Source organism: Tinamus guttatus, unplaced genomic scaffold, assembly GCF_059628265.1.
Source record: "Tinamus guttatus ecotype Peru unplaced genomic scaffold, ASM5962826v1 Tinamus_guttatus_pri_ptg000115l, whole genome shotgun sequence".
NCBI classification, from domain to species: Eukaryota; Metazoa; Chordata; class Aves; order Tinamiformes; family Tinamidae; genus Tinamus; species Tinamus guttatus.
The window spans coordinates 9,677,388-9,703,939 of NW_028288649.1; the positions used below are offsets into that span (position 1 = coordinate 9,677,388).

At 38.0% G+C, this 26,552-nt stretch overlaps 1 protein-coding gene across 1 annotated transcript in view; it reads right to left on the reverse strand.

Annotated features, from left to right (window-relative positions):
• KAT2B (lysine acetyltransferase 2B) overlaps nucleotides 1–26,552 on the reverse strand; it is a 37,847-nt gene continuing 11,295 nt past the window's right edge. The window contains 16 exon segments of the mRNA XM_088521182.1: nucleotides 1–357; nucleotides 5,053–5,137; nucleotides 5,235–5,298; nucleotides 5,551–5,587; nucleotides 6,332–6,446; nucleotides 6,640–6,783; nucleotides 8,114–8,224; nucleotides 10,599–10,725; nucleotides 13,119–13,327; nucleotides 15,132–15,268; nucleotides 15,955–16,080; nucleotides 17,800–17,906; nucleotides 20,105–20,296; nucleotides 22,642–22,823; nucleotides 24,510–24,599; nucleotides 25,112–25,257. Coding sequence (XP_088377308.1) covers nucleotides 164–357; nucleotides 5,053–5,137; nucleotides 5,235–5,298; nucleotides 5,551–5,587; nucleotides 6,332–6,446; nucleotides 6,640–6,783; nucleotides 8,114–8,224; nucleotides 10,599–10,725; nucleotides 13,119–13,327; nucleotides 15,132–15,268; nucleotides 15,955–16,080; nucleotides 17,800–17,906; nucleotides 20,105–20,296; nucleotides 22,642–22,823; nucleotides 24,510–24,599; nucleotides 25,112–25,257 — 2,066 coding nt within the window. The 3' untranslated portion in view covers nucleotides 1–163.

Here is a 26,552-nt window from a genome sequence, read left to right on the forward strand (position 1 = left end):
CAGGTTTGCAAAACTAAAAGGGTTTTTAAAAGTGCTAATTATTAAACAGAAGTTTCTTGAAAACTTGAAGTCCCAACAGCTCCAAAATATAACGGCTTCCTTTGCCCATATAGGAGGCACACTGATTGGTTGTAAAAAAAAAAAAATAAAAAAAGACAAAGTGTCACTTGTCAATTAATCCGGCTTCTTTAATTTTTGTGTAGAAGAATTTCTCCAGTATATTGGCACATTTGTAGTATTCACTCTCGGGGGGGTTGTACTCTCTGCAATTTGTAAAGACTCGCTGCAAGTCTGCCATGAATAATTTCTTAGACACGTAGTACCTATTCTTGAGTCGTTCACTCATTGTTTTGAGATCTGTACAGGAGAAAAAGAGATTAGCACTGCTTGATTCATATATTTTGTGTAGCAATAACCTTTAATATTTCTTTGTCCTTTAAAATGAACTGATGGCAAAGTTAGGAGCTGCAATTATTAATTCCCCTCATCTAAGCCTTGATCTTGATACCTTGTAAATTCACGCAAAAACTTTTAACGTCAACAGCATCAGTTGCACTCCTAGAGATAAGGTTTTTATTATTTTAAAAAAAAAACCTATAAGAATGATTCCACGGAGATCTTAAAAATATAAATAAAGCATCACATTTCTATTCTCACACTTTGTGTTTTCTGTATCAGGTGTCCTTAACTGCTGTGTGAATATGTGGGGCAAAGCTACTGCGAGCTCTGCTGGAGGGGTCTTAGGAGTATATAGGAATTCGGATGACTTCACAGGATATACATTAACTATCACATACTTTTCCACAGTCTTCATATATTTTAGTTACATCTTCAAAGTTACAATTATGCATCCCTTTCTGAAAATGACACGAGAATTGAGCTCTCCCACCTTCACAGTGCCATAAAACTACTATTGATAACAAAACATTCTTTAAAAAATGTTTTCCTTTATACTAAAATCTGTCATCCATAAAGCACCTAAATCACCTCTGTTCTCCACACAGTTCATCCTGGTAGCTCCTCCGAGGCATCTGAGAACTTGGTCTACCCTGTAAGTGCTAGCAATGAGTTCTGCTGGATGCCTTGGCATTTCCCAGCTCAGAGGCTCCAACAACTCTTTCACAGCAGTATTTGAGCCCAGGCTACAGCACCACATTTGTGAATCTTAATGCAAATATCTAAAATAGGAAGATCTTAACGAACACTGCTAGCAAAGCAGAGACTGAAGACCTCCACAGCAAATAAGATACTTCCCAGACCACAGCACAGTTTTAGAAGTGATATGTCTATGAAATTAGAGTGATAGTCCCTTTATCTCCTACTGTCTTTTCCTTTTTTTACAATTTGAATTTGGAAAAATAGAGAAAAGCATATCAAGATGAAAGCGGGGAATTATTTAAGAAAGGAAACTGGATGCTCTCAAATTTGTTAGATACTCTGAAATACCTATTCCAGTGATATATAACTTGCTATGCGCTAGCTTTACACAATATTTTGCAAAAGGAAAGGCAGTCTAATTTTTTTTTTAATGTGTAATAGCAAGCCAGAAACTCTCAGTTGATTCTTGATACTGTCATTCTGCAACCTAGTAGACTGCTCTGCAGCTGAGGACTTACTGTTCTTGGTAGTACTTTCAGGCGGAAGGAGGGAGGGAGGGAAGAAGGAAGGAAAGAAGGCAGGAAGGGAGGAATCCTTAGGACAGTCTCTGACTGACTTTGCAGACTGTATTCTAGAACACCATATCACTAATTCAATCGCATTTGCCTTAAGTAAGAGTTGATTAATAAGCATCTATACCTATCAAGTAAAATATGTAATTAAAACAGAAGTTTTTGCTTGCATATACAGTTAGCATACAGTTAGGCTTCTTCTAATCAGAACCAATAATTCTTATGTAGGTCACGGATTTACAGTGATAGACTGAGCTAGGATTTCAAGTATCTAAGCAAAATGAGAACAGCAAACATCTGTTTGGGAAAGTGTGAAGCTGCTTAGATGCTAAAGTTCCCAGATTCATAAACCACATGGACCTTTTCAGGTTATCAGATTGCTTAGGTCCATCTCTACAAAAAGTTTGGAAGCATTTTTGTACTTGGCCCTCGAAAGCATTTCTATTTAGCCTTTGAATAAAGCTCATTAAGGTACTAGCATCTGGGAAGTACTAATGCAGTGATTTCAGGTCTCACATAGCCATTATTGGAGAAAAATAAAATCACAGAAACAGAAAAAAATAATGACTCCTCCAATATGTCATTTACTGCTTAGAAGGAAAAAAAACATCCATTCAAATGTGGTACTAGCTCTCAATAGAAAAAAAAAAGTTTTTTTAAAAAAAGTCAGTGCTAACGTGTCACTATTTTTTCAAGCATCCATTCATGCTGAATTGTAATATGCAATAAAATAGCACAAAATTATGGTAATGTTTTAACAGTAACAACAGAGCCATTTTCAGCACATGTAAGCATAATAGAAAAATAACACTTTATTATGAAAAGCACATATTAAAACAAAGGTTCTTCACCTTTCATTTTGCAAGACCCTTTCTTTTAGTTATAGGCCTTTGGAGTCATTCCCTGGAATCCCAAGAACCAAAATGAAAAACACGGTATAACAACTCCAATTTCTGAGCAGAATTTAGGGATTATTTCTGGGCGTTTAATGAGGTATTTGTCATTGAATAAATAAAGAGATTTCTACTTTAGTCTCATCTCGTTTCACTCCTGCTTTATAGAGAATCAGAAACTCAAAGTCACCGAAGTTAGATGCTGCACTGCATCATAACTGCTGAGTTAAATCTGCTACGTTTGTCCAGAAGTTCTGTGTACGGACATTGAAATCAGTTTAGCAGTGATCGATTTAAGAAGATGCCTTATCATCAGCAAACACAAAGCCACCTGGCATTGCTAAAGCATCATAAAGGGGCCTGCTGCAAGGAACCGCACTGATGTAGCTCAGTGAATGCGAATGGGTGGGCCAGTAAAGTCTGAGCTTGTGAAATAGTTGCGTCAAGTCTGTGCTTCAATCATCACAAATGCTTTTCATTTGAATGTCTAGCTAAACAGTTCTCTCCCTTAAAATTGTCTGCAGCCATTTTTTGAGAACGATGTTTATACCTCAAAAGTTCACGTTTCGCCCCAATATGCTTGTCTGACCAAGGCTCAAAGCACACTTACAGCTGTAAGGAAGAAACTGCAACAGAGATCCAACTCCCACTACAGCACAAATGTAGATGCCTACATATGAACTATATGTCTAATGCCTAATCATCGTATGGATGCTGGAAAACTTCATCACCTCACTGTAAAGCAGACACTGGCTGCTCAGTGAAATCTCTCTCCACTGACTACAGTGAGAGTTTGGCTGCATCTCCCGCTTAACCCCACAGCTTTCATAGCACAGATGAACAAGGGGAGAACAAGGGGATAAAACAGCACTCCTGAAAACAATAGACTGCAAGAGCACTTAACAGCAAAGAAATCAATAAACACATTAGAAGCCTACGGACATAAGAGGTGACCTTAGGAGGTAGTTAAAAAAAACCTTACAGACCTTGCAAACATCTTATAATTTAGTGTCTGCAGAAATGTAAAGGCAAAAATTAGCTTTTCTATTAGTCAGCATTGTTACTTTTTAGATGCTTTTGGGATACTGTTTGTTTTTCACTGAATTTACGTCATGAGCTTTGTACAATAGCAGCACACTGGTAATGAGCTGATCATGAATCAAAATGTGGGTTAGTTGTGCTGGGTTCCTTGGTTGGAAAAACAAAGGAAACCAAACAAAGACCTCAGCTTAATCCTAAAATGAGAGCTGCTTTCCCCCTCCCCCCTTGCCTCTCTGGGCAAGGAGAGCACAGACAATAACCCAGGCAGCAAGTTCTTCATAACCACTGAAAGGTTTATTCAGATTAAACAGCCATTTCGCCTCTGCTCAGAAAAACAGAGGAGGACTAATTTGCCACGTGACGGCGCAACACGGTTCTGCTTCACTGGTGGAGGATCCGTTTGCCTCAGGGATGCAGGAAGCTGACTGCGGCTCTTATAAAGTACGCATCTATCTGCTCTTTGGAAATGATTAGGTGAATATAACCACTAAGCCAAATTAGTAGGCACAATCAAGGACTCTACTAACATTCTCCTTCTCTGAGAAACTGATTGATAATAATCTGTACTGAACTCGAATTTCATTCTCTAGTAAGATTAAAAACACAGAAACTGTAAATAGAGAGATGGGGATGAATATTACACAAACAGTGAAGAAATACCAGGATTCAGTTAAATCTGTTACAGTGCAAATCAAAACAAGTATCTAATTAGAACTGCACTGAATCATCTAAATTATCTAAATCATCACCATCTAAATTATTTGACATACCAGTCAAAAGAAAAGTAATTAGCACTTGTACACTTCCCTTTGCAAGCAAAAATGCATAAACACTAGCTGTTTGCAAAAAGAAAAAAAATCCAAAAGGTGCAAAATACAAAACTGAAAGTTGTAAAACAGGTTCTTATAACTAGTTGCATAAAGCATTTTGTTAAACTTCATAAATGAACTCTATACTAAGTGCCAATTAGAATAACCAGTACTTTGGAAAGGTTTCCTCTATGTGATTTAGGAAGCTTAAATACCCTTATACCCTTTCAAAGCAATTCAAACCCTTAGTATTCCCGAAAGTTTGCCTCAAGATTCTTTAACATATCAATCGCCCCTGCAATGACAAGTTACCACACAAGAGATCATATTCTTACAGCTCTCAAACTAGCTCAATCCCCAAAGCTTCTGACTGCATGGTTTAAGGGGACTCTGTAGGGTATACACTAAGATTTCACATGAATTTATCATAAATGCTTCACAAAGGTCACAAAATAATCATAAATTTCAAACAGCAGCATTGTATTCTTGGCACTTCAGGGCTGCAAGTATCTTTTAACATATGAACATATGAAGTATGTTAATATCTTTTAACATATGAAACAATCATATTGCTATTTGCCAAGTCTCTGGCTATAAAGATTTTTAAACTCTATACTTAAAAAACGTTAATGTCATTACCCATGGGAAACCTTATAACTTCATAATATCCAGGAGCTTCTGTTCTCTTCACAGGTTCCATGAAGGGCCAAGCGCTTTGATGGCTCTTTGGTAAAGAAAAAAGTAAGGTATCTAATATGGAAACTCTATATTATAAATCATTTAAAAATCTTTACAGAAGGCAAACTAGAACTAGCACTCACCTTCACCTGCTGCAGGATAGTTTTTAATGTGCTGTAAAGCTGATCTGGATCCTTGGGCTCTTTACTTGAAAGAAAATATTAATACAAAAAGATTAGTTTGAAACTTCATTCCTAGAATCTACCTCTCACCTGAATGAAATTCCAGAACTTTATGGAAAAAGAAAAACAAAACAAAAAAAAACACTTTCACCTCCTGCAGATTATTTCTGTCTTTCAACGGATAGAAGAAAATTTCAAGTCATTTTTCCCAATGTCATTTAAGACATTTCTCAAACTCTGGAAACTGCTTCAGCACTTTTCTTTGGGCAGCACTTACCCTCTCTCTTTTCCACTTGGTTTCCAGCCAGTCTCTCCTGTACATCAAAAACATTGAACAGTATATGAGAACCACAGGAGGTCAAAGCATTAACTGAGTTAATGCAACTCTAAAGCATAAGCCATTTCTGCTCTCCCACAAAATAAAATTGGTTTGTTTTAATAAAAGCTAATCCTACTAAAAACACAGCAATCTAGCTTCCAGGCCCATTTCAATTCCTACAAGACCCTTTCTTCAGGCAGCTGCAAAAGATTCTAAAATATTCCTACAAGAAACACACTGGATTTAAAAAAAATACATATTTTATTACAGTCTTTGTAAAGATAAGTGATGTTAAAATCATCTTATATGTTTCCACAGAGACATAGAATAAATTGCAGAAGAGACAGCTGAAAAAAAGATGACACTTAAAATTTAATTCTGTTTTGTCCTGTTCCAAATAGGTCCCTATTTAGCATGGAATTCGTCCCTGTACAGGAGCTCAGTGCATAACAGTGGTGCCAGAGGGAATTTGCTGACTATACTGTGGTACAAAGCAAGAAGCATCACATGTAAACAAAATTAAACGTGTACATAAAAGAGCACTAGTCTGGGATGCCATAATACTTGAAGACAGTATTATGGGTAGAAACATAACAATCTTGACAGAAATCAAATTAACAGACTGAAACAATTATATCTTATGAAAAAGCAATATGTGGTTACATTAGTGTTTGTAGTCTTGAATCTTTTTTTTAGGCTATTCTACTTCTGTTCTACATCAAAATAAACCGATACGTACGAATTCCAGGAATGCTTTCTATAGGAATCTGTCGTACTCCATCTTTGAAGCAAGAAAGGCCAGGGTAGACCTTCCGAATCTGAGCTTGTTTCCTTTCTATCAGCTTCTTAATTATCTGCAATAATGAAGCAGAGAAACAAGAAAGAGTTTGAGAGGCAAGACAAAGAGTTTGCTAAAAGGTGAAGAATTCAATCTAACACTGACTGAAAACTGAAAACACTGACATTTTAAAACTAAAATAATCCTAAATGTGACATTTTGGAAATGTCTGATGATGATATTGTTCAGTTTTTCATTTCAGCCTTTACCTCTTTTTGTTTTTTAATGATGACAGAAAACTCTGTGTAGGGAATCCTTGGATTTAATTCACATCCCATTAACGTGGCACCTTCATAATCTTTGATGTAGCCAACATATTTTGCTTTTGGTACTTTAATATCTTTGGAGAAACCCTGCAGAAAAAAAACCCGATAATAATAGTAATAATTTGTGATTATGCCATTTTCCTTTTACATTGGTTTGAAATGAAAAACAGGGAAGACTTACAACATCATAATGTTAAAATACAGAGGATATTTTGCAAAAAAAAAAAATTACAAACCATGGTTTACAATATTGCAACAACCTTCTTAAGGGAATCACTTGATACAACAATTGCTTTTATACACAGGAAGAGGAGAAAGGAGGTAAAAAGATGGAAGAATAGATTTTTACTCCAGACAAATTTACTGGAGTTTTCCAATAATTTTATATTTTAATATTAAAAGATCCCAGTACTGCAGCCATGAGTTAAGAAAAGCCTCTGCTGAAGTCAGTGAGCCCTCTGTCCAAAGGCTGCAGTAATATCTGGCTCAGAAAGAACAATGACTATTGTACATGTGTATTTTAAGTGGGGAAAAAAAAAAAAAAACAGACTCTAAGTTCTATTACAGTCAAAAGTTCAAAAGTTAAATGAAAAGAAAACAAAACAAAATATCTACTCTGAGTTGTACTAGTTATATTCATAAAATCACAGAATAGTTGAGGTTGGAAGAGATCTCTGGAGGTCATCCAGACCCACACATTGTTCAGACAGGGCCTAATGACATCAGGTTGCTCAGGGTTGTGTCCAGCTCAGGTCTGAACACTACCCAGATATTCCACAGCTTTTCCAGACAATGTCTTCCAGTATTTCTCCACCCTCACAGTTAAAAATAAAAACTAAAAGAATCCTTATACCTAATTGGAATTTCCCATGACCCAACTTGTGTCCGCTGCCTCTAGACCAGCTGCCGTACGCCTCGGAAAAGAGCCTGGCTCCATCTTCACTGTATGCTCCAACCATGGATTTAATCTGCTGAATCTATTTGACAGATTAAACACCATACTCTTTCCTGAACTTGAGCCTCATGATTCAAATCACAAGCAGCTGTGAGCACAAGTTGAGCAAGTAGTAGCCTGTAACCAGTATGTCTGGTCCAACCTCACACTTCTTGCAGAATCAGTGAAAGAAGCAAATGAAGCAGGTCCAGAGGCAGCCTAGCCATATTTTACTCTGTCGTTAAGTAAATTACAGGCTATACAGTACACTTACAGTCATAAGATTCCCTCAAAATAAAATGTATTAGAAGCCAATGTCATACTAGATAAACACAGAGTATATTTTGAAGGCTTAAAAAGAAGTATTTCTTACACAAAAACACAGCATGTATTTTATCCAACTTCTGCAGTATGCCAAGTTGCTTAGCTCGTCATTACTAGACGTTTACTTCTTGCATGGAGTTATTTCTTAGATTGACTTACTTGTTTTTTGAAGTAGCCAATAGCATATTCATCTGCATACGTGAGGAAGTTGAGAATGTTGTGCTTAATGTGGTATTCCTTGAGATGATTCATTAGGTGAGTTCCGTAACCCTGTACGAAATGTATGAGGAAAAAGCTACTATGAAACCTTTGTATATAGTAGAAGCTGTGGATGTGGAATATTACATACTACAGAGCTTTCAAAACGCAGTCTTGCCTCTAAATCCCTTTCTAAAGACCTTCTGGTATGTAACTTAGTGAGCTGTGCCCAAGCTCAAACTGTTTTCAGCCTTGAAAGGGTATCTTTATCATCCAATAGGGAATACAAAATGTCACAGTCTATAGTTTCTGATTCCCTTTTAATCTGAAAGGGACCACAGCCCTGACCCTCTCTATGTGCAAAGTGTGACTCTGAAGAGGTATGTTGCTCTGGAATTTGTACTTCAAGGTAGATGCAGTTTTTTTCTCCTTAAAGTTATATGTCAACTATTTATGATCACATATATCACTGTTAGCAAAACTACGTATCCTTTAATAAGAGGGCATTGTTTCTTAGCCATATCATTTCCAAATTACAAGGCAGCTGAAATGCCAGAACAGTTGCTTCTCGAAGAACCCCAGTCTGAGATGCAGCTTCTGTTTTATCAACTTCTTCACACCTGTGATAGAAATAGCCTCTTCCCCAAAGATTTTATTAACTTATCATAAGGCATAAAAGGCATACTGAGACAGTTATTACCACAATAAGCAGCACAAAATTATTACGTCCACAATCAAATAAATGCCTTCAGACTGCACACGGGAATGATTTCCATTTTAATTTAGTCCCCGAGTAAACAATAGGTTCCGCTTATTCATATTTCCAAGTAAATTTAGTTCTCTCCTCCTTCAAGATGAGGAAATGTAAAACACACAGGAAAGATGTAAGAATGTGCTGTTCCTGTGTATGTTCCAATTGTTAACATCATGGACAACAATTGGTTACTTACAAAAACAAACACAGAATATTTTGGAGTACTCTCTTCTTGAAAGCTGGGAGAAGTTTTTACTTATTTACACATTTACTTATTTTACTTTTACTTATTTACATAAATTTTCCTTAAATTTAAGCTAGAAGTACATGAGTTAGCCAAGTTCTCTATTTTCCTCCCATAAAAGGGATGAAAAGAATAGTGCATGACACTGCCATTTTATTTACACCTGAAACACAGCAATGCACTCCAGTAATCCTCAAGCATCTACTCTCTGATAACAAATGTCAACTTTGTGGCTCAAGGAAATTCCAGAAGTGATGACAATTAGCTCAAACATTTTCTGTTCATCCTTTAAAAATTAACTGTAAAGCAAAACAGTACTCATTTTCCTTAGCCCAGCCTCAAACTGAATGAAAATAGGAAGTTCTTTCTGCCTAGAGTAGACAGTGAGACCCAGGAGTGAATATCTACTTTTTTTTCCTCATGTACCTGCTGTTAGGGGCCACCTTGCTCAGAACGGAATGAGGGAGGGCCAGCAAACACACTTTGGGCAGTTTAACTTGTAGTGCAGTTGGTTTGTGAGTTTAAAAAAAAACACCATTCATGTACGATTTAGGCTTGGAATAGGCGTACCTAAAAAATGTTCTATTATTGTTCACCTTTGTTAAAACACTTTGGTTGCTTTTATTATAAGACCGCTGCTAAGTATGCATTAGTGTTTCTCTCCAGCATTGAAGTTTGATAAAAAAACAAATAGAACTACTAGAAGTTGTTACAGGCTTTCAACTCCCACTACATTACTCTTCCACATCCAGAGTTCTTCCTTTCGCATTCATCTGTTATAAGCTCTGAAATAATTCACATCTCAGCTATACCAGTTTCAACTGAAAAAATACATGGCACCATCTAAAGGTAAAATCCTGAATCAAATAATCAAAGTTAGATCTAGCTGCAGTCCTCGGCCAAGGAGACAACGCTGAATGTTTCCTCCTGTATTTAGTGTGCTCTATCTTTTTTCCAAATGGCAGTCACTTCTTTTGAGAAGATTTTGCAAAAATGAACTCAGAAGAGTTTATAGAATGGTGTAGGTGTTTATTCTGAGATGCAAAAGTATCCTTTTTTGAAAGGAACCTCATTTTCACAGACGTTATTTAACATCACAAAGTAGTTTAGCATACATTACTATCACACACAATCAGTACCTATGTCAGTCAACCCTGGGCTGTTGCACTACAGTGAGAGGCAATTGCTGAAGACAGAGGAGTGAGTAGTCCGGTAATGGCAGATAAACTAGCACTATTTTTGTGTCAAGGAAGATGTTTTTAATACAGTTAATCCTGCTAGACTGAAGTTTGCAGATATATTTAATCAGCGCATAGTACGTTCGGTGACACTCTTTCAAATTCCACTTACATACTAACATATTCAATATGCCTAACAAACTTAGGAGCATATGCATTGGTGAGAACTCAAATATATTTAATAAAATCTACTTGTTGAATTGTTTTTACCTTGACTTGCTCATTTGAAGTCACAGCACAGAAAACAATCTCTGTAAATCCTTGAGAGGGGAACATCCGAAAGCAGATGCCACCAATAACTCGACCATCTTTTATTAATGCAAGGGTCTTGTGCTTCCTGAGTAGACAAATATAACAGCCATTTTAGATCATGCAAGTAACCCAGATATGTCATTTTTTTTACATAAGCTTTATTCACTTCCTTCTGTGACACTAGTGCAATTGTTTGTACCTCTGTTAAGTTAGTTGCTTGCATCTACAGAAGAGTATTTTATCACTATGTTTTGAATTTACCATAAAATTCATCATTAACTTTCTCTTTTAATAACATTAGTGCGATTAAGTCCTGGCCTTGCCAATACTCCTAGATGTTAGGGTAATACAAATAGAGTTATATTGCCTTCATTGACTCTGATGCTGACAGCTATACTATTGCACAGTTTTCAAAATGATTATACCCTAAATTAGAAACTAATGGAGTTGCAGGAAAGAAAGACTCTTCTAAAACATTCTTGTACTCTGCAATAATGATCAGTCTTCAGCAAGCAATAAATTATATTTTGTATTTCTAATAATCCATTTCTAGTGGAATCAGTACCAGAAGAAATGTCCATTTCTTGCACTTACATTGCTTGCTAGGAAAGACATAATGAAGTTCCATGTAAACAGTTAAGGGAAAATTTGAGCTATATCTGTACTGTAGCTTACTCAATATTCTTTAAGTTGTATAAGTAATAAAGCAAATTTACAGCAGATAGATAATTTTTATGTTTGGGGCAGATATTGGTGCCAAAAGTGAGCCCCTTCCAAAACATGGGCAGCCCAAAGAGGAGTTATATTTTATGTGTCACTTCTGAAGGAGATTTTCTAGGAAATTCATTTTGCTGTTATAAATCAAGGTTAACCACCCATACTTGTTTTTCATTTTCTTGCACTTATTTTACTGCTTTTTATCGGTGGAATGACAGTGACAAAATAATAGCTTGTGCTTTTAATTTTATTTCTTCATGCTTAAGCTGCTCATTTTTCAGTTGTTCCTAGGATCCAGTGAAGATGGCCATTTTGGAAATAAGAGTATGACAGATGGTAATAAGGTAACAGCTGAAAGAAACTTGGAAAGAGTTCTGCTGCACTCCCCCTCCTACACAACGTAGGTCTGTGTGTACTGCTGCTCAGTGTAGTAACAGTGTTCCTACACTCAGTTAACTCAGTATGTTACTCAGTGCAGTAACATGAGCCCCTGGAAATGCCGCAGATACTGGAGTTCTCCGCTGTCCACCCGACGTGCTTTGCTTTTTCTGAGTGAACTGCTTGCCAAAGGCATAAGTAAGGGCATTTTTTTTGCAATAACCACAATAACCAGACCTCTTTCTCAAGCCCAGACTATTCTCCTGACAAACACCCAAACAGCAGCAGTTAAATCCCAGCAATTCCTCTTCATCCACTAAAAAGCAGTGTCGTCCAACAAAGGACAGCCTCAAGAAACACGAGGGAAGGCCGTGGCTCAACATCTGCTACTTCAGCTTGTTTTGATGTTTGGCTGTCCCTAACCCTGGCTTTTTCAATCAGTGGCCTATCGGTTACAACTGGTCTTCTTGCGCTTCAGGGAATGTGTGGACCCATCAGCTACAGAGTCTGCTGGCACTGAGGCAGTATCAGAAGGGAAACGCCAGCAAGCCTAAAAGCAAAGGAAACGGTTGCAGTGTTGCTTTCATGAGTAACATACTGACCACAAGGACAGAGGCTGGTAACACCAGTGGTGAAGGCAGAGCTCTTGAACAGACTGGGCAGAGCAGCTGGCAGGGGTTAACTCGCAGTTATCTGTGAACCTAGCGAAAGAACCTCCTCCTTGTCTGAGCAGCTGAGGCACAGTCAAGCCAGGACACTAAGGCTGGGCAGAGGTCCAAGCGCACACTGTGTGCGCTGCTGCAGCCCAAGTGTCTCTTTTCAAGCTCCCGCGGTGTACAGTTGCAGCCAAAGCAAGAAAGACAATGTACGCTATGACTGAAAGAGAAAAGCAAGATACTTCTGTGGGGAGCGATCCTAAACTTCCTCCAGCATTCACTTACATGTCGTTGTTCTTCACAGATCCTACAAGTTCTTCTCTTTGAAAAACTTCAGTGTCTTCTGCCATGTAGTTCTCCCTGCTCTGTCTTTGGGTTACGGACAGAGAATGGAGCAGCCTACAAGTCAGTATAGGGCCAAACACCATGCACAGGTACCACAGTTATTTCCCATTTTTTATTTCTAATATCTAGAAGTATAACATATGTAAGGATTCTTCTTCTGGTCCTCTTCCCATACTAACAAACCACTTATTACTACAGTCACCTAGATTAGACTGACCAGGAGTTACAGGGGCTTGAAAAGGTGGGAGAAGATGGAAAAGAGTGGCACACGCAAAGCTCCAGGTCACATCACCTTAGTATCCCACTTCTACACTGCTTCCGGGGACCAGGACCAAGTGCTCTGTTGAACTTGCCTGTGAAACTCCTCTCAAAAGGTACTCACGGATCAAAGACCAAGCGTGTGATGTACTCCTTTGGCATCCTGGGTAGCTGATGGGAGAACACATTCTGTAAACCAACCAGCCACATCATGATCTTTTTGTTCGGCTTCTGATTCAGGGAATTTCCCACCACATGGAACTCGATCACTCCCCGTCGTTCCTCCAACCTCGCTGCTTCATCCCGGGCTGAATGAGCGGAGAGGAAGTTGGTCTATGATAGAGAAGAGAAATAAAAATACCCTTTGGATGTTTCATATGCACTGACAGAACAGCCTTAGAAGAACAAACATACACCCTTCCTTTTCAAGCTACCCTTTTATAAAAATAGACAGAGCTGTCTTTCATCTACCTTTTTTTTTTAGATGAAGTGACACCATTAAATAAGCTGATTATAAGTCCAAACCACAGTATACAAAGGCTTACACAAGTTTCTTTTAGTAAAAAACAGATAGCAGCAGTGATGGTATGACTGAACAAGTGACAAAACCCCATGGAGGGCAACACTTGTGCAGTTGAAGCTTATTCCAGTCTACCATAGCGGTTTCTTTAATCTAGCTACTTCAGACACTAGCAGTAGGAGTTCCTTACACATACTGCAAATTGCAAATGATAACGGCAGTGCAAGTACTATTATGCCTTTTTTTTCCCCTCATTTTAGTTGTACTTTCCACTATCTACACAACTATCTTAAGAGCTTAAAAAGAATATTTCAATTCCTGACAATTCTGCTACTATATCTGGCAATCACATACACATATATCTGAATGGAGATGAAATTAATACAATTTATTTAACTTTTTTTTTCAACATCATTTTACAATGCCCAAATATGTCTTCATGCATGCTGACATCATTAAATCTGGCAACAGAAACTGCTAGAGAAATAAAGGAAAACATTTTTGAACAGTTACAAGCTTGGCTATTTAAAGAAAATGTTACAATATAATACTATATTAAAAACAGAAAAGTAATGCTCTGTTGTTACACAAGCCAAGCAATCTTCAAGACCTGATACACAGACATTATCAGATTTCCCTCAGCTCAAAGAAATCGAAGCACAATTATTGGTAAAATATCTACATTATATTCGATTTTGGAAAGTAAGATGCTTATATAGATACATGAAAACTGATTCCAATTAATTCACCACTCACACAAACCTCCCCCAACTACAAGCTGTCCCCAAGCAACATTTCTTTTGCAGGCAGTAAGGCCATCTTTCCCTTGCTGTGTTCTTTTGGGGGCAAAGTTTGGCTTCTGGGTATCTGGTCACTGCCAGCCCCACTGCCCAGCTCGGGACAGTGTTTGTAACACTCAGCCACGAGCCGCAGTTCATCGTTTCAGTATTTCGTTAACAGTATGTTGCTCCAAACCTTCAGCAGCCTCTAGCTAAACTTGGCAAACATAAAATGCTGGCAAAACATCGGCTGGCAAAGGAAACAGTAGGAGGAAAAGCCAGGCAAAAGAAAAAAAAAAAAAAAAAGTAGCAAAGTGCAATTCCGCACATGGCACAACTCTGCAATTCTGTTTGTTTTGTTCTCCAAACACAGGAAAGAACAACTGTGGAAAAAGGGGCAAATAACTGCTTAGATTAGCCCTTCTGCATTAAACAGGGGTTTAAAATTTGGATCTTCCATTCTGCTGCAAGGTTTGCACCCAATTTACTGCGTCTTACATGCTATATCTGGGATTAACAATAAATAAAGAAAGAAACAAACACACTATATTATGGAACCGTCTTGTGACAAAAATACCATGAAAAACAACCTGGGATATACTTCTTCACTATCACTAATCTCCAAGTCTCTTTACAATCAACACAAAATGCATTTAAAAAAAATGTGGAACCATTCTTCATGCTAATCATATATTTTTTTCAGTATTTTCTTCCACACATTTCTATTATCTTACTATTCTCACTCACAACATGGTAAGTTTTGTGGATGCATAGCTTATCTTACATGATCCACATGAAAGATTTATTAAAAACAGACAATTTACAAGATGTTTCTCACCTCTGGCCCAAGCATTGCAGCAGGATCTGTAATTGTTGACATTACTTCATTGATTAATTCAATAGGAATATCTCCTACAACCCTTGGCCTCTTAGAATCCTCCAGAGAATAAGGTTCATTATTTTTTCTCTTTTCCCCTATAAAGCAAAAACAGGGCAAATTTAAAACCATTAAATGACCAGGGACAGTTAAATCATTGTATTTATAAAACAGGAGCAACAAGAGCAGAACACTAACACGGAACAGCTTAAACATTATCAAAACCAGAGGTTAATCACTTTCTTAACTAACTGTTTTCTGATAAAGAACTAAGATTTGAAGTTCTCTTGTTGATCCAAAATTTGATTTGCAACTTAAATACTAATACTCCATCAAAGTTGTTAGTAGGCCTGTCAGAAGAATGCATTAGCTATTCAAAATCCTGACACAAGCCTTGTGGGTGAAGTATTGCTTTGAGCAATACCAGATAACACCACAAAACTGTAAGTTATTTCAGACTCCTTTTCTTTGTTATTATGAATGCTGGAACAGGACACTTTCTGCTGGAGGGACCCAAAACAGAAGTTAATCTCTGAAAACCACTACTCAGGGTAATCTAAAGCAACACTAACAAAGTTTAGACTCTCTAGCTCAGCTAAGATGACTATTAATCCAGGGACAATACTGGCATACAGAAAAAAAAGGATATGTATGTGACTTTTAGTAAAAACACCTCCACGTTGCTATTGCACAATGAACGCAACGATCACCATCTAATAACTACCACCATCTGTAACTATTGACAAGAGAAGCCAAAAAGCGAGTCCCCTTCCCTCTCCATTACCTAGATTTGGATCAAGGGCAGAAGAAACTTTGCAAGCTGGACTCATATTTCCACTGTTGGGTTGTTCCAGAGATGAAGGACTTGCACTGTATGAAACAGATCTTGCAACAGGAGGAGGACTAATGACTGCAATGGCATAAAAGACAGAGAGATTCAGGACAAAGAATGAACTACAGTGCTAGCTGAACCACTGGCACTACTATGGACCCAACTCCACAGCCATCCACTGCAAAGTTACAGAGAACCTTGTGCAACTAAGCAATGTCACTGGTGGGCAAGCAGAGACTCTGGAGTATCATCTCAGTGGATTTTTCTAGACTGGCACCTAATGCAGGTCTGTATCGACAGAGTTAACTGGTTGACTGGGCTGGTTTTACTCCATTGCAAGTATCAGACTTTATTATTCTGCAGTGCTGGGCACAAGTTAAGAAAAGAAACTTCCTTCACATACCTGCCAAGCCAGCTGGTGTTCAGCCTTATCAAAAGACTTTTTGTAGGGGTCTATTGAAAAGTAAGATCTCATCATTCAACTTCAGCTGTCCGCTTAAACAGTGTTCAAAGACTGGCTGCACAAACCAAACCCAATAAAAGGGGGCAGCAGTTAAGAGGATGAAATTATGCTTTTTAAAGGCTACACACTATCATCTCTCTCACTACATAAAAAAAAAAAAACACCACTCATCCCAAAATATCCATCTTTCATTTGTGTCAGAACTTTGTAAGGGCGATAAGGTGCCAGCTCATACTCTGAACACCTGCAGTCTCTCTCCTTGCATGCATTTATCTTGATGGCATCACCAGTAACAGCCAGCCTCATGAGCAGCCTGTTCATGTTATAATCATGCTGAGAACCCAGTGCCTGAGAAGGATACATTAAAATCTGAAGCACTGTTGGAGACTATATGACGGAATGAACTTTGTGAGAAACATTATTTTAGAGTTGTACTGAACATGTGCCTAAGGCAAAATTCATCAGTTTATGAAGCAAACCAGAAATTTCTTGCAAAAATCTCTATCTGTCACAGTGGAAGTTTTTTCACTATGCTAGAAAATCCATTATCAGATAAAATGTCAGCAGTCAGCATGGTGAGCATGAACTGATTATCAGCAATTGTTACAAAATATGGAATTAAATTTCTCCAGGCTTCACATCCTAGCATACTAAAAAAAACTGAAGTCACAGCTCCTGAGCTGTATGAATGAATTGTAAATACAGTTGATCAGAAAGGAGAAGAAGAGGGAAAAAGCAGAAGAAAACCATGGTCTTCCTGCAATTTTAAGTATGACTTCTAGACCTCTGAGGCCTGACCCTAACTCGGAGGGTGATTATAGCTGCAAAATAGCTGATGGGGTAAACACAGCACACATGAATAGGAAACAAAAAAAGGAAAAACTCCACAAAAACAAAAATGTCACAGGAATGTGTGTAAAGCATATCTCATCAATAATAAGATACTGCTAGAGAGCTGAGGAAGTAGCAAGGGTCATCGTGCAAATAGATGATGATTTGTTTCCTATTCATGTCATCCATATCAGCCATTGACTTGCTTATAATTCTCATTTGCCAGTATGCATTGCACTTGCACCACCTGAATGGCATGCCTCAGCAGCCATCCTGCTCTGCAGACACACTCATATGAGTTGCATTTCATCATCAAAATATGCAGAAGCACCAGAGATTCGAATACCCATGCCTGCTTGATATGGACTGATTTTAGCACAGCCTACATGTAGGAAAGCAGCACATCTAAGATGCCTTGCGTAGAATTCAGTACTTGCACAGATGGATTGGGTTAGATTTTATGCTCTCAGGTATTCCCCAATCCTTCGCTAAATGCAAATTACCTGTCTGAATTCCCAGTTGGCCAGTGCGGGAAGTAGACACCATGAAATCTTGATCCCAGATAGGAGAATTCTGGCTGTACACTTCTTCTTCCAACATGGACAGAAACCTAGGTACAAAAACAGATAAAATATTAACATAATATCTTTAAAATAAATAAGTAAATAAATAAAGCCAGACTAAACATCCGGCTGGGTACTGTACTTCTACCTCTGAAAACTGATCTTTGATTATAAGCAATAATTATTGAATTTGAAAATGCAGAAGTAAACAGAAACTAACTTACAGAACAAAAAAGTGCATTAATAAGAACAAGTTCACAAATGGGATGATACTGATATCATACAATGATGACAAAAAAACCTCAGATGTACTTGCTTTCTACTGCAGGCAGATTTACAAAATCCAAGCAGTGTTAGTCATTAGCAATGCTCTTAGGAGGACATTTTCTCTCCTTTAAGTGTGCCACCAAAACAATGAATTGCACAAGAGGGCTTGCAGGACAGTATTTTTAATTTTAGTGTGGTACACTTACAGACGGTGTGATTTTATACCGCTCTTCACACTACACAGGAGAGCGAACCCACAGATCAACATCAACAGGACCGCTCAAGTAAGACTTTCTCCATACAGCAAGGACATTCAGGATGAAGTCCTACTGTTAGATTTTACATACAGCACGGTCATACCTAAGCATAGCACATGAGGCATTAGATGCTATCTACAAGCTGACAAGAGCTTAAAAATTTACAGCAGCTGCTTGACCACCACCGAGGAAGCCAAGGTGCGAGCCCCACCTCAGCAGGGCCGCACTGCTGAGCAGGAGCTGCTGCAGCCTGCACTCTCCACAACTGCTTTCCTGGGCACTGCCAGGCACAGCATGTACTTCCCCCAGCACTGCTGGGCAAAGGGGCTTGGAAAACCCCAGTCCTGAAAATCCTCCTCTGTTAAAGCTTCTCTTTTATCTTGAGTGTTTAATGTCTGGATCAGTGAAATGGGTATTAGTCACCTGCGCTGCCGACTGCCCATGTGCAGCCGTGTCACGTTACAAGTCTTGGAAAGACCATGAAACCCCCGTCGGGGGCTGATGTGGGGAAACCTGGGCTGGCAGGGCTGCTCCAAAAGCGGAACCTGGCTCTGCACCTGCCATGTATCTGTTCTTCACATAAGCACAATGTTACACCCTTCCCACACCTGTTTCAGGACAAGATCACGATCCTACAACCAAACACTCCTGCATCCATAATCACCCCACACACAGTTTACCCTCCTTGAAGTGGTAAAAGACATTATTAATAAGAGTAAGGAACAAAAAAAATGTCCCTACCCAACATTGGCAAGTCCATGTTGTTTTCATTTCATTATCATGAAGCTGCTCTAGCACCAGGGAGCAATTTGCCTAGACCCAGAGTCACCATCCTGCTTGTAGCCTTGATTCCCTTGGTGTTAAGAGAGGATAGGTCTATAAAAAACTGGACGGGGGAGCCAAGTCACCCTCACAAAACAAGGATATTTCTGAAGAGATAGACTCTTTTGACAGAACATGTGCAATAAACAATCTAGTCACCAGCCCCTCTTCTAACCACCACCAAAACTTTTGCCATTGAGGTTAGCCAAAGCTGAGGACATCCTGAGACAACCCACTTCCCACGCAGGCCAAGATGGGATTATTGTTGTTTAATTGTGGGAGATTCTGTCATCAATACGTCAGTACCCAAACAAGCTGTTCCTAGTTTAGGGTTCATAGATCCAGCTTTGTATTGACAACTTTGTTCTTTGTTAAATAAGCAGATCTTTTCTGAGGGCAGGGAGAGGAACTGCTTTGTTCCCCATTACAATGCTGAATGGAAATGAAATTCTTCACTGTAAATAAGCTGCAGGACAACTCTTGAATTATTTTCTACTGTTCTTTAATAAAGAAGCAGAACGAAGAGAGAGATCTGGACATGTGCTGCTTCCAAGGTCTGCTGAAATGAATATAAGTGACAGCAATAAATTCTAATTGGCAATGATCATAATTCCTCAGGCACAATAAATAATTTTACTTATAAAGTAAAGCCCTATGATAGAACCAAACAGCCATCATGTATTCATTACATATATTACAAGCTATTGCATATATAAAATAGACCAGTTCAAGTGACAGAAAAAAAGATGCAATATCTATTTGCCTCTGAACAAATTAAAATAATTTGTAGGTAAGAGAACTAATCCTTTTTTTTTCTTTTCTTTTCTTTCTCTCCATTTCCACATCAAAACTGCAAACTACTGGTTAACTTTGAATACAGCTGAGCTGTGAGCCCTTACTTTGGAAAATGGGTGAGGATTAGTGTTCGTTTCTCTTGAGGAAGTTTGTCCTTCTCTTGCCTAGCCTGCTCCAACAGTTGCCGTCTCATTACAGTAAAAACAGAGCGAAGCAACGTCCTACCAAACACCTGTGTGGTTTCATAGCGAGGTAGACTGTCGCAGAACTGAGGGACATTGCAGTAACAAAGCCACCTGTAAAGGAGAGAAAAGCCGGATAATTACCACCACCTAAAATACATATTAATAGCCTGCTGCGATGAAACCACTACCTGCATCATTTATAATGCAAGTGAAAGTTAAATGACTGTATAAATTAACTCCACATCATGTCCACAGAGCTAAGAAACATTTATATTTTGGCCAGCTTTTTAGAAAAATGACAGCCAAGTTATCTTAAGTCTCCATATATTCTTTTTCTCTGCACTTCAGTTTCCGCAAAGTGCTTTTGGGCCAGACAGCAATTATATATAGCACAAAATTCATGTTGATGTCAAGAATTTTCTCCACAACTCATTCATTTGGCTTCCTGAACCTGCCTGTGGCTCCGAAGACTTCACCCTTAGTTTGCTCTGTGCCTTGTTTTCTGCCCTTTCAACTCCCACATGTTCACAGCTATATGTAGAAGGGGTGACACTTCTAATTACTTCCAACCCAATCTGACTGGACTTCCAGCCTGGCCTCCCACAAACTAGCTTCTTCCTATTACAGCTTGACCTGATACTCTTTCATATACTACCATCTCCCCACAAAATGAGTTTTGCATTATATATAATGGCCTGTTAAAGTTCTTAGAAAGAGATCATGGCACTGAAAAGGTACCCTCATTATGTTGGGTCACCATATCTGTTAATTCTACAACGAAGATATTATTATCTTGGTATGAGTGAACAGAGTCAACAGCATCTCAAGCTTTAACAAAATGAGATAGTAACCATTACCAAAACTCTATCCATGACAGAAGAAAATATATATATAAAGAATTGAATATCATTGTGTGAACAGATTATGCTGGATTTTGCACTGTGTTCTTCTCATCCAGATCCACAGCAGTGTTTCTCTAAAATCTCTGAAATTATTACCTTCCACAGAGCTGTATCCTCTGCAGCCATAGCAGTGCCTCTAGCAATACAGTGGGGAGCGAATCTGGGGAAGGGGGAAGCTCAAACTAAAATGAGAATTAGATGGAGAGTAGCAACACTGCAGGAGCTTTAGGGACTGTGAGCATGAAGGTTTGAGAAACTGCAGTTGACAAAATAATCAGCAATAAAATCACCAACTGGAGCCCAATGTCAACTACTGATTCTTAATAAAAGTTGAATCCTACTGATCCGGGCTACCAGACATCTTTATTACAAAAACAAATGGAGGACAAAAACACAACAAGCAACATTTTAAGGGTCCCATTAGAGTATGAGCCCTTATTATAAGGGCTCTCTTTTGTGCCAGGTAGTTATTTGAAGTGATACATCTGCACATGGCCACATCTTCCAACATCACGAATGCAATCTGGACCATTCGGTAAACTACCGCATTTTGTTCTAATTACTCAGCATACCAACTTCACACTGTGCTGCAGAGATGAATCTCGCTGGGTTAATGCTGCCCCGACTGGCTTCATGGTAGGTGAGGGTCCACCAATAAGCAATTAACCTTCAACATTTTTTTTTGAAATTACATGGATGAGCAAAGTGAACAAACATAGACTAGCAACTTGCCTCCTAGCATCACAGATTTTTACTGATCTGATACTAGAGAGCCAAAGCAAACTCTACTGCTACCAAAGACAGCCTCAAATCAGCTTTACTGATACAGTTGATGGAGCCTAGGCTTTACAGGAGAAAGGTCACCGGAAAATGGATATAAGTCCATACTCTTTGTCATTCAGAAAAAATATTTCTAACCAGTTCCTGGAATATATTTGCTTGTAGAAACATTATGTTAAGTGAATAAGTTACTATGCTATTTTTATGACAAAAAAATAAACTTCAAAAAGATGTATTTTTTTTATACTAGCTCCTCTTCTCACAGGGATGAAGTTGCTCCTTCAAATTCTGAATAAAGTATTAAAAGATCATATAAAAACTACCATTTTAAGGAGCCTAATAATATCTAACAGTTATTTATAACTCAAACACTTGTGAATTCGTTTTCATTTTCCATGCCTGCTGTGGTTTGGTTTCAACCTATAATGCTTTTCAATGATTCATTTGTCTGTTTTATTTTAAGTTGAATAGCAGCCTTCTTGAATTTTAGTACATGAAATAAGGAGTTTATGAGGCACATACCTTAATCAGAGGGAAAACACCTTTGCAAGCACTAGAGTGCACAAAATTGTTCGATATGGCTGACAGAGCCCTGTTCCGTGTTCTTGGCTAATAAAGCACACACCACAAAGAAAAGTGCGTGTAAAACTCTGATGGCCAATGACCACGAGAATTCACATGGCTCAACTATGGTTCACAGGTACTGGTGCATTCCTGAAATGCACATACGGTGTGGTTGTAAGCAAGACTTTTAATAAGCAAAAGCATCATTACCTGGTATAATTCACTTTATACTCCGCAATATCATCATTGGGTGACCTCAGTCTTCGCTGAGAAGGAGTCTCCAAGTGCCAGTAGTTAATGCGATTCAGAAACATTTTGGCCAGTTCAACTATTGTTTGCCTTTCCTTTGAGGGTAAATGGCTGAATTTGTACTGCACAAAGTTATTTACACCCTTGAAAGAGAAAAAGAAACTGCCATTCAATTATTTAAACATATTTTTAGTAGGCATGTCCTTCAACTCCATTCACTTTTATTAATCCCGAACTTGTACTGCATGAGAAAGAAAACAGACATGGGAAACTGAACTCCTTGCACTTACATATGTAACAATGTAACAAAAAAAATCTCCTGTACAGGCCCATTCATTTGTTTTCCTTCTATTTCAGCAGTTGACTTAGAAGTAGAGACAGAAAATTACTTTCTCTTGCTTTTCAAAGCAGAAAACTTTTGATGGGAAATACAAATCAAGAGGGCTTTTTTCATGTTCTTCCATCTGCACAATTTTGCTGATAACCACACTGCATGTTTTATTAATTTCCTCTGTAAATAGAGTATGCACTTTCTCATCACTTAAAAACCTCTCCAGCTATCTTTAACAGTACACTCAAGCTGGGGGATGTCTGCAAAAGTTTTTGTCTACAGTGTGTATTATTTCTTCAAGAAATGTCAGTATTGCACAAGCATGTCACTTGATTGCACTTCACATACTGCCAATTTCAAAAGCAGTATTAAGGATAATTAAAATGTGCAACCATAGTAACTTGCTGCAATATGTACATCTATAAAACACATACAACACTGCTGCTTAGCAAATAACTTTGTATGAGTTTGTAAAGTGCCAAAAATAAGGGGGTTAAAATATCAGTCTATCGCAGTTATTTTAATTATTTAACTGTAAAAAGAGTTACCCTTTCATCTTTACCCTCTTAGGCAAATTGATCCATATGAAGAATGTGGAAACAATATACACACACAAACACACATACACACGTACAATATGTATGTGTGTTAGTACAAAACCTTTTTAGTAGTATATTTTAAAGCTTTGTAGTGTATGGTATTGGAGACGCACCTCCTTTGTTCAAATCAAAGAAGAACAAAAGATGAAGTCCTTGTGGCAATTCAGCAAAAAGCAGTCTTGATTTTACTGAGTTACAAAAATTGATAGTTGTGAGGAAGCATTTCTGCATGTAAGAGTCTTCACATTTTAAATACCACATCTACCAATGCAAAAACATACAGTTCCTAATTTAGTGAGGTATTTAAGTCTCTGCATAGTCTCACTGGAGTTAATGAGTCCACTGGCATGTCAAAAGTACATTTTTAGACACTTAGTAAATCAAAATCTGAACTTGTCATAGGTACTTTTTCCACTGAGAGATTTATAAAAGCCTCAGTTATTCTTTGTTTTTAGCTGGTTTCTGCTACATACACTTTGAAAGAGGAGACTATAATCTCGCTAAATTGGATTGTAACATTTTCATTGATTTCACTGAAGACAAAAGTCATTTTAATATTGAATTTCAAAGTCTCAGCAGCATTTTTCATCACTCAGGACAGAGAAAGATTAGAACTGCCAGGCACAAAAGTAGCATTTTCAGTTTCATTATTTAAAACTACAGAAAACTGCCAGTTTTATTAAAGCATAAGATGAATGATGAGAGAAGTCAAATAATTTAACTATTCTACCAGTATTAAAAGAAGAGCAGAGGTTTCCTTCATATTCAGTCTTTCTCTGCAGTAATACACAACAACAACTGCAAACTACCTAAAACACTGTATTTTCAAAATTAGTGGTTACGGAAAAGCACAGCATTCCCATAAATAAATAAATAACACCCAAAAATTCATTGCTTACCTGTTCAATACTGGGTTTCTCAAACGGGGGACTTTCCAAAGATCCTTCTACTACAGGTTTTCCCATCTGTAAAATGCACTTCCTCAAAAGCTGTTAAAAACATACATTTTTGAAAATAAGCATATTGCATTCATAAGGCCAGTAGAAGTCACAGTTGTGCAACACTTCATAAACAGTGTCGAAAATCTGTTCTGCATCTGTCAGCTTAGTCATCAAAATTTGCAGCTGTGTATTGCTTCATATACCCCTTGAAATGCATTTAAAAGGCTGCTTCGTATACACTTGTGCAGCTATGTTAGCATTTACGTCTACTGACTTTTCTTGATTTGTAAGTGAAGAAGGCAAGGTTGGTAGATGGAAGCAGACCTAGTTTATAGGTGGGACTTAGGATCAGCTGCTGACACCATCAGGATGACTTCTGGTATAAGATACGGTACATTGCAAGCACCTCAGTCTAGCCCAAGGTATAGCTTTACACCAGAGCAAAGAAATACTCTCACAAAATAAAGTTAATGCATGCAATAAGCAGTCAGTGGACAGTGCATTAGATAGGTGTGAAAGAATGAAATAAAATGTCAACTTGCCATGCAAGTTCAGCTTACTTTGAATAGGTAGAAATAAACTTGCTTAGTGTCTGCATCTTCTTCCTTGTGGACACAGGTGAAGAGATACTCCACATCCAGCACAATCCCTAGGAGCCTGTTCATCTCCTCTTCAGACACGTTCTCCAGGTGAGAAACATGAGCAGCTACACAAAATAATAAAACAAGCCAACCTGTAAAAAGCCTGAAAGAACCAAAAGCATAACTATTCCCTGAAATATCTGAAACTGAGACACAATTTGTGAGGGTATGTATCCTGAAGGAGCCTCTACAACAGAACTTGTTATTAGAGGCTCCTCAAATATGTCATACCTCAGCAGTTTGGAAAGATAGTCCAAGGATGGCAATTCCCACAGACAATTGACTGTGGGAACGCATCCACGTAAAAGCAGATCCAAAGTCCTGTGTGATTGTATTCATACGTGGTAATACAAGTAACTACTTATAGAGAATTCTGTCCAAGAGCAGCTATGCTTTTGAGACAAAGTTTCTTGATAAAATCCCCTTCAGTTACAAAACCCACCTGCTGATACAAGTAGCCCCCTGCTCTGTGAAAATGAAAAATGAAAAAATAAATCAGCTCAGCAAACAGCGGACTGTTCACATACACTTTCATATCAGGTAAGATGGAGTGATGCTTTGCGCTCATTATGTTGACAAAGCTTTTGCAGCTACACGTGCCCATTTGCTGAGAAGCATCTCTCAAGATTTCATAATTTGCATATAACAAACTTTTCCTGTCACCCTCAAAGGCAAACGTAGTTCTACATTTGCAGTCTTTTGAGGTTTGAGGTTTAAAGAGGGACAAAGCTAGTTTGAACAACTAGCCCCAGGAAGAGAGAAGAAAATTTAAAATAAAAATCAATTCCTGGAACAAGACATTACAATAAGTAATAATTTTAGCTGACTCAGAGACAATGGAAATGCCATGCATATCTTTTCCTCTAAAACATCAAGAAAATATCCTTTAAAACCAAAGGAAAATGATTGAAAAAATTAAACATGTTGATTTTTATATCTTTTAACAGTAATTACTTACTGGATAATTATCATATCATTATAGACATGACATCGTTGCTATGGCTCGTAAGACATTTTCAAAACAAATCTGATTCCTTAAGGAGAAAGGAAGTGGAGAGAAACAGATTTGACTTGAAAAAGATCGCTTTTGTTGGCCACTCAGCAAAAATGTTTGTTTTGGAAAGTTTAGTATGATATTTGTCAAAACATTTAAATTCAACAATTTTGTGCAGCTTCAAATAGCAAAGGACAGCTTCTATGGCTCAGAATATTAAAAAGGTACCTGTATTCATTTCCGCTTAAATAAGCATTTATGATATAATCTCTTAAGCTCTGAACAATTCCATCTGTGAGCAAGATGGTCAGCATGGACTTTCTTTAATTACAAATATTCAGCATTCTAGGCAGAATAAAATGATTT